The sequence below is a fragment of the Neodiprion pinetum genome, chromosome 1 (genome assembly GCF_021155775.2).
Source record: "Neodiprion pinetum isolate iyNeoPine1 chromosome 1, iyNeoPine1.2, whole genome shotgun sequence".
NCBI lineage: Eukaryota > Metazoa > Arthropoda > Insecta > Hymenoptera > Diprionidae > Neodiprion > Neodiprion pinetum.
This window is the reverse complement of record NC_060232.1, coordinates 38,870,211-38,884,436: the sequence shown is the minus strand read 5'-3', so window position 1 is coordinate 38,884,436 and position 14,226 is coordinate 38,870,211. Positions and strand designations below refer to the sequence as shown.

At 39.9% G+C, this 14,226-nt stretch overlaps 1 protein-coding gene across 2 annotated transcripts in view; it reads right to left on the bottom strand.

The window, feature by feature from the left end:
- Tsp (Thrombospondin) overlaps window positions 1–14,226 on the bottom strand; it is a 23,865-nt gene extending 9,639 nt beyond the window's left edge. Inside the window, exons 1-4 of one of the 2 annotated variants that reach the window (XM_046619835.2) lie at window positions 14,103–14,226; window positions 13,894–14,026; window positions 1,652–1,816; window positions 288–511 (exon numbers count right to left, since the gene is read on the bottom strand). In XM_046619835.2, coding sequence (XP_046475791.1) covers window positions 288–511; window positions 1,652–1,816; window positions 13,894–14,026; window positions 14,103–14,105 — 525 coding nt within the window. In that variant the 5' untranslated portion in view covers window positions 14,106–14,226. Of the gene's footprint in view, window positions 1–287; window positions 512–1,651; window positions 1,817–7,309; window positions 7,554–13,893; window positions 14,027–14,102 lie in introns of those variants that run through there. The other variant, XM_046619853.2, reaches the window with a different exon arrangement.

The window sequence follows — 14,226 nt, the reverse complement described above, 5'->3', positions numbered from 1 at the left end:
AAGCGAATCGACGGCTCTGCGCATCCGATTGTAAACAGCGAGAATGTCACCAGGAAAATTTCAATTGTTTGTACTTGTAATTGTACGGTGGCTTTGCTGGAATCGAATGAAAACCCGTATCGAGATTCACGTACAAATAGATACAGTAGCTGGCGGGAAATTGGCTGTTGTTGCAAAGCACTCACTTCGAAACAAGCAACGTACGTTCATTGATCGCGTCGTTAGGACAGAACAAGTTCCGCTGACTCTTAAGTCGTCTCATACTGTTCCTCTTACACCATACTCACCACCTCGAGGCGTACCGTACGCAGAATTCCTGCCATTTCCTTGAGGGTCTTGTTCGTCGGCACGTTTCCATAGTGGACGCAATTCAGGTACAACTCGATGTTGGCGTCTGGTTGAGCCTGGTGGACATGGAGAAGCAGATTCTTGATCACCGTCGAGTCGTCGAGGCCTTTGACGTCGAAGCGTTCGATGTGGACACTTCCATGGTGGACGGTCTCGATGACAACTGGAGCAGAATTAGGTTGGTAATGAAAACATGTTCATAGCACACACAATTGTTTTCAATGATTTCGATATTGGAATTGGTCTGCGTGCGGGAGTCGCGGTTCTACCGCCTAGCAGAACTTTCTTTAATTTATAAGTTTCCAAGTTGCATAATGCGATCAGAGATACGGAAAACGCTTCTCTGTCTCGGGTACAACATCTGGTGCCACGAAGCGGCGAGTGAGAAATTGGTTCAATCTCGAGGCCTCGAACTTCTCGTTTCTGACAAACACACCAGTTGCAGTATTCTTCTGATACGTATACATGTGAGTGTCAAACGTGTGCGTGGTTCCACAGACGTGATCACAGGGTCTTTTTGGAGAAGCGACGCGGGGGAACTTTTTTCTTTCAAACTTTTTATGATTCGTTTCTTTTTTCCAGTCCCCATGAGGATCGTTTTAGCAGATCACGCGACAAATGCGATGACACAGTTTTGTATCAGGCCTCTTACTTAACACATGATCCGATCGGCGGTATTGCCACTTTGGTATTTTCACACACGAGTCGTATAATAAGTGACACTGTGCGCAGACTCTTTTTTGTCACTTGTCAACTGTGCTATCAAGATTTATTCTTCTCATTTCTTTTTCTCTGTTATTCTGCCGCACGTTTCTCTTCTCTTCGCTTTTTTTTTCTTTAGAAGTTCAATACGAGATTCCTCGAGGATTTCGTCACTCCGTAATAGCTGCTGTTGGGGAATTAGATTCGCGGTGAAAAATTGTGACAGATGTTGACGCTCGATAACCGAGTTACGATAAATGGGACAAACTCTCCGTGTAAGAAGACTAACTTGTATGGAGACAAACTCCATAAACCGAGACAGAAATTCACCATATTTGGTGACGGACTCTGTATCCCGGGATAAGATTATAGATGGAATTGCGTCATAGGTGGGAACCGAACGAGTGTAGGTGCAAAACTGTTCGACATATGGATTCGAATTCAAGTCTTGTTTCAATTTTTTATACCTGCATCATTTGAACTCTTTCCAAGGCCGTGTCACAATTTATCACCGATTTGACCGTTGGTTTAATTTTCTCGAATCTTAAGCTTTTCTAATGTTAAATGTTAAACTATAGCTTTTATGAAAAATCGTAATTACCGTGTTTTGTGCGTCTGTCCAATATCACTATGAACTTTTCCTTTGATCCGGAAAAATCTGCAATGAGTAGCGTCTCGGGGCCCCGACGCTTCCTTGGCTTGATATTCTTCACGGCGATGACAAAATCGTCTTTACCCAACGCCTCTTCCAGCTCCTTTGTCAGTGCTGTAAACAAAAAAAAAAAAATAATAATAAAAATTAAACTCAATAAGACTCGTAACAAGAACCCCAAACTTCCGGATCATGGAGACTGCTGAAATTTCTAGGGGTGTTTCTGTGATCCAGAATTCTGATCATAAATATTGTAAATATTGTCGACTTATTCATCGTGCAATACCAAAAATTTTGTATTATTTCACAAAAATTTTTCGCCTGTTCAAGTGTTCTCTAACTCCTGAATCTTGATACGTAGGTACGTATTTAACAAGCTTACGACGAAGCCTCAACTTGCGGGGGCTGAACAAGTTCCGTTATGTGTTTCACCGATTTCTACAAAGGTGTGATAAATAGCACGGGGCTGCCTCATGCAAGTGAAATACTCATTTCCAAAATAGGATGTGCCAAAAACTTGTACAATCAAATACGATTTATTGCCGTACCTTTCATGTTTGTCTAATTTTTTGTTTTTTCAACGTCAGTAAAAATTGACAAAGTATATTCAATTGAAAAGATTTGACCAAAGCCAGGGGCTTAAAATAAATTCAGACTCATCTTTCGAGTGATGCGTGTATACCTAAATTAATAATATGTCCACATATCAGCTCTGCTCCATCTGGTATCAAAATTAATTCTTGAATGACGTAAAATTTTGAATAACAAACAAGCGACAGAGATGTATGTATATATTTATGTATGCAATATTACTATACACATTACACGTGATGTATATGCGAGAAAGAGAGCGAAGCGGAGTTTTCATAATCACTTTATTGTTTGCTTGAAGCGCGAGGCAATCGAAAGAGTTCAATCGAATCCCTGAATAACAAATAGACACGTAGCCCCGATAATCCGAATCTACGGGATGATTATTCGCACGGAATAGATGCAGAGCTGTGGGCTCGGTCTGCTCGACAGGATTACACCTCGTAAACAGCGTGACTTATTCGATTTCCTGATGCGTGGGTGGGCGAACCAACGTCCGACAGTTTAACCGTTTTTTACCCAACCAATTATAGCCAAGAACCCGAAGATCGACGCTCGCACAATCCAATATTCTCAGATCTTTTTGGACGATCATCATTCATCCGGTGTCAGCCGCAGATCGCGTCGACATTGTATATGGGTATCGATTACTCTCTCTGCCTCTCTGCCTCTCTCCCTTTCTCTCTTCCTCTCTTTCTCTCTCTCTCCCCATCCATCTACCCACAAACGTCTCTAGTACTGTCTCAAAATCATGCCACCGAGACTCTGCATGAGCGATTTCCATCAGACTGGTGAAGTTTTTATTTATTTTATTTTTTTTAGATTTATATTCTTATCGTCGATCGTTTGTGACTGAGTCTGTTCTTTCGGTATACGAGTTTGCACTCATCGGGGAAAAAGCGTTGGTTAAATTTCGTCGAATGATTTAAAACACCGGAGAAAATACCGGAATTTTAAAAGAGAGCTTGCAGATGATCGCTTTGCAAATGGTAAAAAATCAGGTAGACTCGTCCAATTTCATTATGCGACGCGGGCTCGATTTATTCGCAAGAACATTTTCTATAAATTTGTACACTGATCGTGAAACAGGGTTCCTTTCTTTTTGCAGCGGTCAGTTCAACTTTGTCATATCGTGGTTATAAACAATATCGGCGCAAAATTGAAAACTTCAGTATTCAACGATACCACATGATTAAAAAAAATCTATAAAAATTTGAATCGATGTATATTACGAGCTTTTGTTTCCCGTATTACAAATCTAGAATTTTCTATCTTTATATTTTCAAAAAGCTGTCCAGAGCTGGTAGGAGATATAATAATTTTATAAATACTTAACGAAGGACTATGTCTCGTAAAAAAACTTGGTAAAATAAAATGTGTCCATACATAGAACACCTGTAATCTCTTTAATCTCGTACGAGACGATTTTGTTACCGAAATGTAATTTTCAATCACAGTTCTGACCAGTAAACAGATTTGCCTGTTCGTGAAATCCAGTTAATAAAGATACCGTATCAAGCCGGTCGAACATCAAAAACTTCCCACCTTTTAAATCTCACTCACTGAAAGCTCTAGGGCGAATTTGATCAACTAAGCATGCTGTTGACGGTTCGCTACACGGAACGTTACGTACAAATTCCGAGCTTTCGCAGTTCCTTACACGTGCATATATTTGTTTTCATCCTGGAATAAAATGCGCAAACGTAAAAAAATCCTGCCCCATTTATTTATCCATTTATTCATTTATTTATTTCGCTCAAATCGCGAGTTTTGATTTCGGGCAAAAATGGCAGGCTCATCAAGGATCCCGTTAGTCACGAGCAGCATTCAAATTTCCAATACGTGTCTGACTTTTCAATTTTTTTACACAAGCGAGTCACATTTCGGTCGCAAAATATACATAATACATTGTAATAAGTTACATAAAAGCGCAGACGTGCAGCATCGTGTGTCATAATGACATCATCCTGTAGCGCATCGTAGAGGACACTTGACGAACGATATCATGATGTTGTAACCAGAACCTCCAAATGCGTTCTTCGTCACCTTTTTATGCCACCGTCATGAATATAATTGCGGTCGTTTTCGTTTCTTGTCGAATTTTAATCCGAAGTCGTGGCGAGAGATTAATTGACAAGTCAGCATGTTTTTTTTTTTATTCTCTCAATCAGCGCAGATCTGAAGAACGTATCAAAATTTACTTGATACGCGATAAATGCCGTGTATTTTTCTCGAATTCATCCCGTTTGTCTTTCCCTCTGCTTCCAGGTTTACGCTCCAGCTTCTTCAACGGCGATCTTGGAGTTGAGTGACCCTCTTCCGGGTTTCTTGCTCGACGACGGGAATCTTGAGCGGATTGTGGAACGGGTTCCCGATAAATCCACCCAGCTGTAAGTGCACCAACTGTGGAAACTGTCGTCGCGCAGATCGCAACTTATGGGAGTGCAATTTGTACCGGTCTTTCCGCCCGATGACCTCGACCCACCTCTGAACTTACCGACCGTCGGTAAGTCGATGCTTACGTCACTAATTTTATACAACGCGAGCATATCTTACGCGCTTTTCCGCGCGTCTTTTCCGTGGACAAAGTAATCGTTTCTATGATGGTAGAGTGGGTCTGCGAATGGGAATGCGCGGAGTACTGGGAAGACCAATTTTAAGTACTAGGAGTGAAAGGCGGTCTTTTCTGTACAGCGCGCATGCGCTGTAGCGAACAAATCTGACGTTACGCGACCCTAACCTCAATTTCGTGCTACTCTTGTTACATAAAGAATCGTGCGCGACAAGGAAGCAACGGTCTTTTCGCTTCGCGTGTTTGCAATATTCGAATTTGACTTCACCTACGACTCATATTGGAAACTTACGCTCGGCCGGGAAAAAAACGAGTTTGCCTTCTTGTTACACAATATAACATTCCAGCCTTGGACCGCCAATCGTGCAAGCACTGCAAGGAGAAACACGCCAAGGTCTGTTTTTTTTTTTGTTCGACGGCAGATGCAGAATGAGACCGTGCTGTAGAGGAGAAATTTAAAGAAGCGTATGGATTAGTTCATCACTTAAATGATCGTGAATATACGATATGAGCTTGTTGAAAATTATTTGAAATTCTGCATGTACCGTAACATGTGTTGCATATTTAATTCATTCAACAGTTGTTAACGACCTTCGTATCGGTCGTTGGTCACAGTTGTTCAGTCACTATTATCCGAATGAAATGCATGGTTGATGAAAAAATTAAAACGTTACATCGAGTCGATTATCTGTGAAAATTGGAATTTAGCTATCTTAGAAAAAGTCAGCTGATAAACAATGAGTATAAGGTTTATATGTATTGTATACGAATGAAATGTAACCGCAACATTTCGACTCTGTGAACAAAATATTGCATTTACAAGGTCTATAAACGAACCAAGCAAATGAACAAATGAATTGTAAGAAACAAAAAAACTCAGGGTTCATTGGGATGTAGACGATATTTTTTTTTATTCCGGAGTCAACGTCCTGCTGTAACATTACGACTTTTAAATCCACAACTGCACAAATTTGGTCACCTCCACGGAATTGCTGCATAACAAGTTTCAGAGCCAACTGTAACCGTCTGGTTTTACAAGTGATTTTTGCGCGTTGAATTTTCGGTAATTAGAGTTCAGTTAAAAGTGAAATTATACCTCAGCTACTCTAGTTGTAGTTTTATTCACAGTCAAATAAAATTTCTAGACATATTGCGAAAAAATTGGTCGGATTTTCTGGTAGATGTGCATCAATCTGTCACGTGATTTAAACGTATTTAAAACCCCCTGAGAAGAAGCACTTTTACATGTTTCGCAGCTCGGTTCGACAGGTTTTTCACTGGAGTAAAAATTGACACCATAATCAGGTATTTTGTGATTACTCACATTTTGTAGAATGATTACGAAAGATTACTTTAAAAATAAATTTCACTCGGATTGCGTGATTTTATCATAATTTCTAAGCTGTCGTATGATTTTTTCAAATTACAAACAGATTCCTGTAATCCTAAATGATTTCTCACAACCATCAATGATTAGCTTCACGATTACCAATGTAGAACATTATTTTATTCCAGAGATTGCAAAGTGATCTCGGAGATTGCGAATTTGTTTCGAATGATATCGACACCACAATTGCTTCGGTGAAATAGGTACCTATTGACGCATATATTCGTTTATGCCATGTCGCATTTAGGTCTCATTTACAAGTTCCAGATCCTTGCAATTCGGTATGACTCAGCAGAGACTCAGAGTTCACGAAAATTTTAGATCTAAATTGAACCTCGAGATTCTTGAATGACACTCAACAGAACCTCGATGATTAATTATCGGGGTCTAACAATCAGCCCGGAATATCGAAACCTAAGGCTTCCAGAGTCATAAAATGAGTCCGAATCATTCTTGTTCTCATAAATATAGAACCCCAAACATCGGAATCGGAATCATTCAAGAATACAATTTTGATCCTTTTTTTCTCAGGACTTTCCTGTTTGAGTACATCCGAGACTCGAAATTTTCTCAAGGTCCGAACGATGTCTAAAATCGGAGAGCGGAGAGCGCTAAGAGTGACGAAAAGTAATCGATTTTCGACTAAATCGATTACTTTTTCCCGATTAATCGATTATAATCGATTATTATTCAAACTCGACGAATCGACCGCATCGATTATTAATTCCTCACAATCGGTTTTTGTTTTCTACTCCCAGGAACGAGGCAATATAATATCAATTTACGCGATTAAAGTATCAATTATTATCACTGTCTTACACGCTAATACACCTATATTTGATATACCGAGTGATACATAAATGAATATTTTCACTTGATATAGAATAAATATTTCTAACGAAACTATAAATGACGAAAAAAACTATTCCGCTATTAAGTCTACATACCGATATTTGCGAAATTTTGGTTTCGAACTCACCGTTTAAAATAACTAAAATCTTTACCGATCAATCGACGCGTCCTTTATTTTCCCCCAGAGCGCGAACCTTGAACTCACCTTCGTCCGGCGCGACGCTGCGAACGGAGCACTGCGAGAGGGCGAAAAGGGCGGCAAGGACGAGCAGCGCCGCGACGCAGCGCATCTCGAAGGATCTTCAAGCTTCCGGTGAAGAGAGCGGTAAGTAACGGAAGTAACCAACGTAATCAGGGTAGCACCGGCAGCACGTGTCGCCGTCTCGGCACGCGACTCGCACTCTACTGACACACGCGAAGCTGCGGGAAGCTAATCGCTGCCACTGGAGCGCGGAATCGGTTCCGCTTCACTTTTATACGGCGCCCACGGTATTTACCGGCGTGTCCTTTGCCGCGTCCCGACGCCAGCCGGCATGTCAGCGACTCGATTCCCGGCGGCCCACGAGATTAGTTCGCCGTTTCCTTACCGGCGCCGAAATATTGCGAGAGCCTCGGAGAACAACCCAAATAACGCCGGATGCAGGAGTGCCGGTCGCCCACAATCCGGACGACCGTCGAATCTCGATCTGAACGCGTTGGAAAAGAAATTTATACCGTACCTGTGTTGTACGGTTGATCGTTTCTCCATTTCGTAACTCTCCGCGTCGGTAGGGAAAAAGTGCTGCGATGGTTTTCCCCTGACAAAAATCAGTAGTAATTTCGGTAGGTGTTGGACACGGACCTATGAAAAAAATATTTTAAGTATTCCGTCACGTTAAGTTTCTGAGAAATTTTTTTGCTTTCTTAGTACCGCTAGAGTTTAACTTCAATTTCTGCGTTAATTATATGTATTAATGGTGGTGTTGATATTTAAATATTCATCTGCCGTCACTCGTTGTTGTTTACTGTGATTTTAAGCATATTTAGAACTACGCGAGTAGAAGAGAAAAATATTGAACGGGAGTTTTGAATAAAGTAGAAAAACATATCACAAGTCCTTTTGATTTATCCAGTCTCTTAAGTTTTGTTTAACACTAATGCTGTTCATTTTATAACTAAACATTCGGTTTCATATTCATTATATTTTATTTCTTCATAAAAATTGTTAAAAAATCTGCAAATATGCATATCTTATGTAAAAATAAATCTCGATGTTCTGTAAAAAAAAACTAGCGCTGTATTTTAATTTAACGTACCTAAATACCTAAGAAAAAGCATTATTATTTTTAGGGGAAATTAAAAGTTATATTTCGCAGGCCTGTGTTATCAGTACACACATCAGAAACATAATATATCTACGTCTAGACACAAATATTATTATTCGTTTCGATTATATTATTCTATACATTGTTATTAAATACAGGTATATTAATACGATTGGGTCGGAAAATTTTTTAAATCCGTTGGGAGAAATTTAGGAACTCAATAAAGATTTAAAGCAGAAGATTGAGAGAAAATTATTTTCGGTCGTGGGCTGCAATGATAATTAACAATTAGCATGAAAAGAGCAGGATCAGTGGAAATTAACGACTGGCTTACTGCAGAGAATTAGCTTAAAGTCAGAAGTTGGGGAATTAGAACTAGATCAAGGTAGTTGGAAAAATTTCTCGCTGAGCCGTAAAAGGATCTGAAACGTTAATTCTCTAATTTAACTTACGTTACGCACAAACGTTCCAAGCCGACGATAAATTCTTTGAACCCAGCCGATCTGATTATTACAATATTATAAATATGGATCTCGCGTTTGAAACGATGCTGAATAAAAAACGAGGGATATTACTGACTGAAATGAAACGACCAATTAAAAGATCTCTTACGATCAAACAGTCGTTAAAAATTCACTCCAAGCGTTATAGATAGGTATAACATATAGTTACGTATAATTAAAAAAAGGGGATGAATCGAATCTACTTTTCTATACCGAATACTTTTCATCTGTATTCTTTTTTTTTTTTTTTTTATCAACAACGATCGAATTTCCGTCTGCTCTCGCGTTCCGCAAATGAATACGGCACGTGTCTGTTTCAATACCGTTCATAATTCTATAACCAAGTGTACGAACCGAAAAGCCGTCCGCAGCCGGTAGCCGTGATGATACAAAGGGTTACGTGTCGCTGCATATTCGTCGCAAATACGTACCTTGAATTTTGAATGCGAACGATCGATCGTGGCGTGAGATGATCCGTCACCAGATCAAATGCAGATCGCGTGCAAAACGACGGTTCGCGGCCTCGAGCTTGCGGTAATTTCACCCAGGATGAATTTCTTACACCAACACGACATAACGCGATATTCGTGTTCATCGATGTCGGTCCTCATCCGGGTTTTCCGATCAGCTTCCTGATCCCGCCGAACTCATCAGTCGAAGCATCAATTTTCTTCAAACATGAAGGGTTCTCCGGAGGGTAATTCATTCGGTTCACGTACGCAAGCTCCGCTTCTGGTGAGCATTTTATAAAAGCAAAGCTCGGTAAACGGAAAATGATCGATCCGTGGTATTAAATGGAATCGTTTTTGATCTATTTTTCATGGAGCCGTTGAACATGTGGTACAAGTGAATAGTTGTCGCTTGGAATAAAGAAGATTGGCGTCAGAGCTTCGGGGTGTATTTGCGCGAAAGCTCTTTGATCAGGAAAGTAGTTATTAGGAGTGTGAAACTCGGTCGCCGTTATCCCACTTCAGTCGAAAGCTACGACGATATTTCGGATCTCAATCGCACCTCAAAAGCTACCGTTAAAGCTTTTGCCATGTTTGGAGGGAATCTTATACGGGTAAGCATCGGTTTGGAGAATAATTATTGAACCCTTTCAGTACGTCGACACGGCTATTTCTCTTTATTGTCGCTTTGTTGCGGCGGACATTTATTTCACCCCTCGTCCTTCGAGACTCGCCGGCGTTTATACAAATCGAGTTGAGCTACATAATAACACGTATTATAGTGTACAGCAATAATTGGTTTGGAAAATATATGAAATTACTGTTTGTCGGGCGTTCCACGCCATTTCGTACCTGATCATGGATCGCACGATTTCAAATTCCATTTCCCTGTTAAAAGCACGTGAAATTCACGGGGAATCATTGAATGCACGACTTCAAAGCTTTTCGAGACGTGTAAAAATTGCCCTTCTAATAATTGCGCGGTTGAGACAAAAAGCGCGTGAGCTTGGTTAGGAAGATCGTATTGCTAAATCGATTCAAAGTGCATAAAAATCTAACGAAACAGAGAAATGAAGGAACAAAATGAGCCTGGAACGCCTGTTTTAAATACACTCAGAATTGTACGCATGAAACAACCATCGAATACTATATATTCAGTCGCTTATCATATTGACTATAATTTTACAAGAAAACAACGATATTTCCCTATCACATATTAATTTTAACAGCAGAATATATTTCTCAATCACTTTTCCATTTCCGATGATAAAAGAAGAAAAAAAATCCTCTCGCAATTTCTTTCTACACTGAGAGAAATTTTTAGTTCCGGTTACCGCTCAGTTCTCATCTATTTTCATTTTTTATCTGAGCCGTTACCAGAAAGTCTACTATCCGTTAATATTCTTTCTCATTACGGTCACGATAGCGCAAAATGGTTAGGCGTACCTCGTTTTTCGTAATACCAACAATATTCAAACAGTTTTTTCAACGATACCTGTTTTACTGAATTTTTCTAGTTACTGTAACAAATGAAATTCTTCTCAGTGTATGTAAGTTACTTCTCTTCGTTTCGTCATTGATATACTATACGGTAGACCATAAAACACCATTGACTACACCTGTATCGTAAATCTGTTCAATTCAGAAATAATAATCTCATTAACGGGTTGTGATAATTGTATAATTATAAATCACGTCGTTGCACGTCTGCGATAAAACAGCCGATCTTCAGCTGCGACAGGTTTCAATTTTGCAGAACCTGCGCGAGTTGCGAAAAAAAAAAAAAAAAAAAAACACAATTACAGAACGAAGTGTTTTCGTTGAGCCAAACCTCCCGAATTACATTGACTTCGGGAATCGTGTCGTGGTTGCGAGCTTCAGAATATCGTGGTTCGGAGCTTCGACGTGTCGGTAAAACAATGCCTGTCGCTTTCGGAATTGACCTGCTCGACGGTGACGGTGGTCATCTGACTCTCGTTCTGACGCTTCTCTTTCCGGTTGTAACGGGAGGAGAAAAGCTCGAAAGCTTCGCGCGCCAGCGCGTTTGGCTTGAGTTGCTGACGCTGGGACCCTTTCGCATTTCCGCGCCAGGAAACGCGGCACACAACTTCCGTCCTACCCTGACCGAGGACCCCTCGACTCGTGCTGGAGGCCACCCTTTGCGACGTCGTCGCATCCTGCTTTTCATGGAAAAGATATCGAGTTGGAGGCGTGTCCGGTTCCGCTCGGAGTTTAGGGGGTTTCAAGCGACGGTGAGAACCAAACGTTTAGCGTTGCAATTTTCGGTCTCATTTCCCGTCACGCAATCGCTGTCGGGACTATTTTTTTTTTTTTTCATTTTTCTCGAAGAGATTTGAATTTCCTCGATTCCGATGGAAGGAACCGAATTTACCGGCTCGGACACTCCGCTGTCTCGAGAGTGAAAAGCGATTCGAGCGAAGCTCGAAGTTCCTGCGATATTTCGGTTAGATGTATAGTATAATGACACTATGGGGTGGTCCTTGATAGGCTTGTTTTTTAATTCTTATGCCACCAGGGGCTTGAATGCTTTCAAATTGATGAAACAAAAAAAAAAAGAAAACACAAAGATCGAAGTAGTTTGCGGCGATAACGTGGAAAAAAACTTTTTTTCCTCTTTGAAAGTTTATACGAGTCGTTGACGAATGCACCGAGAATAGTGAAAGATACATATTTCTTTTAGAGAATTGTTACGGAGCTCCAAGTTTTAGGGAATTTTTTTTTTTTTTCATCAACTTGAAAGCGTTTAGGCCATGTTAAGAATCACCCCAATAATGCCATAATGGACAGAAGTGCATGGTCAAAGTATAAGGCATATGTTAGGTGAAAATGAATCGATTGGAAAGGCGGAATTGAAAGATAGAAAGACGAGAAAAAACCGATTAAACAACCTCCAGAGCTGTTATTTACTCGACGGAAATAAATCCTGACCAATTCCATCAATTTGAGAGAAAATATTTCGTAATAAGAAAGGTTCAAAATGTATAAACTGAAATTTTAATCACCGTTAAAATCTGGAAAAATTTCCTGAAATTTGATATTTATTGAATACTTTTTCGACAATTTGTGGAGATTTTATCAGCGATCGAAATGAGCCTGAAAACGTTAAAATCGGATCGAAAATATCAGAGTGTGATTATTTTGAACATCTGAATTACAACTATTCGTCAAATTGTTTACATTTTAGCATGCGTTATTCTAATTTTTTCAAATTTACGCTGTCTCGTGTTAACTATCGCTGAAACAATTAATAACATTGCTGGAGAATTGTTAATCGGCTTTTCTTGCTTCCTAACTTGCGATTCAGACGTTTCGTTATTGAACGAAACAGAAGGATTTTAACCTTCCTCTACATAATTCCAGTGCTTTGAGGATTAGGAATGATCAATTTAATAATATATTACACACAATAGATAAAATATACAGAGAGGAATATAGTAACAGTTATGGAATAGTACGACTGATTATTCTACACACTAGGTGACATATACATACATACCCTATGAGTAAATGTATTTGCAAAAGTACATTATAAAATTAAAGTTTATAAAAAATAATAAACAATGACGTAACAAACTTTTTTTTATCAATATATCAAACATACAGCTTTGTCAGAAGAAAAACTGACTTGTCTAATCGATTAATATCTTTTCTTTTCCTCCATCTCCTTTTTACAAACTCATCGTTACAAGTGAATATTTTGATCAAGTAACGCAAGCTTGAGTATTTTTTAGTGAAAAAATATCTCATTACCGACAAGCATTTCTGTTTCAGTTACAGCCAATTATTGTTCGACGAATAAAACTTTTTACGATTAAATCGCTTCTGCTTAAATTTAAGAAGAGAACCGTGCTTCTGTTTTTATTATTTACAGTAGGACAGCAGACTGGAAGAAAAATTGTATAATGTTTGCGTGTGTGTGTTTGCGTTTGTGTTTCGTGCAGGTTGCAGTAGAGCGTGCAGAACCCGTCTCATCAAGTCCATCATGCAATTCTCCGGTCTTTCGGTAAAGATCCCACGTCTAGATCCGCTACAATTGTTTCGTTCTCTCTCTCTCTCTCTCTCACAGACTTTTCTTTTCACTTTGCTTTTCTTGGTTTTCAACTGAGCAGCTTTACCGAGAGAAACAGCGGAGTGACTCGAGTTTCTATCGTCGGAGCCCGCGCCGGTTTTCGATCCTACAAACCAAATTCGTAATTCTCTTGAAATCCATGTGAAGCAGGGCGAGATTTCAATGAAAACGAAGAGAAAACCCGGGGCCCAAGAAAATCGGCGTCTATCGCTTTTCTCCGAGCTCTTACACGCGCAGGTGTTGAAAATCTCCTTATATCAATCGTATTTGTTACACCGTCTTTGGTTAAATCGGTAATAATAGGATATCAAACAAGGCGGTTAGATTTGGAAATGATATTGTTCAATGGGTGGAACGATCCGATACTCCGAAGAAATTATCGCGAGAAGTTTCGAAAGTTATACAGGCACCGCAAATAATCGCGGAAATTTTTTAAAACTCACCCTTTTTCTGTTGCGGATATTGAAGACCCCGTAAACTATCGGATTCATGCAGGAATTGGTGCAGGCGAACAAAAAGAGGCACTTTTGTATACGCAGGTCGACTTTTTCGGCCGATGGTCGATCTATCCAGTACCTAAAAGGTTCGTCGTGCGACGGAAAAAGGTGAGAAAACGTACGAGGTGGCGAAAATCAACGCCGTATCAACTTACCATAAGCTCATCACGTAGTACGGAGTCCAGCAAACGAAGAAGACCAGAACAATGATGATGGTCATTTTGAGGGTGCGGATTTTTGCCCGGCCCAAAAATCCGAGAGACGATCGTCGCATTTTGT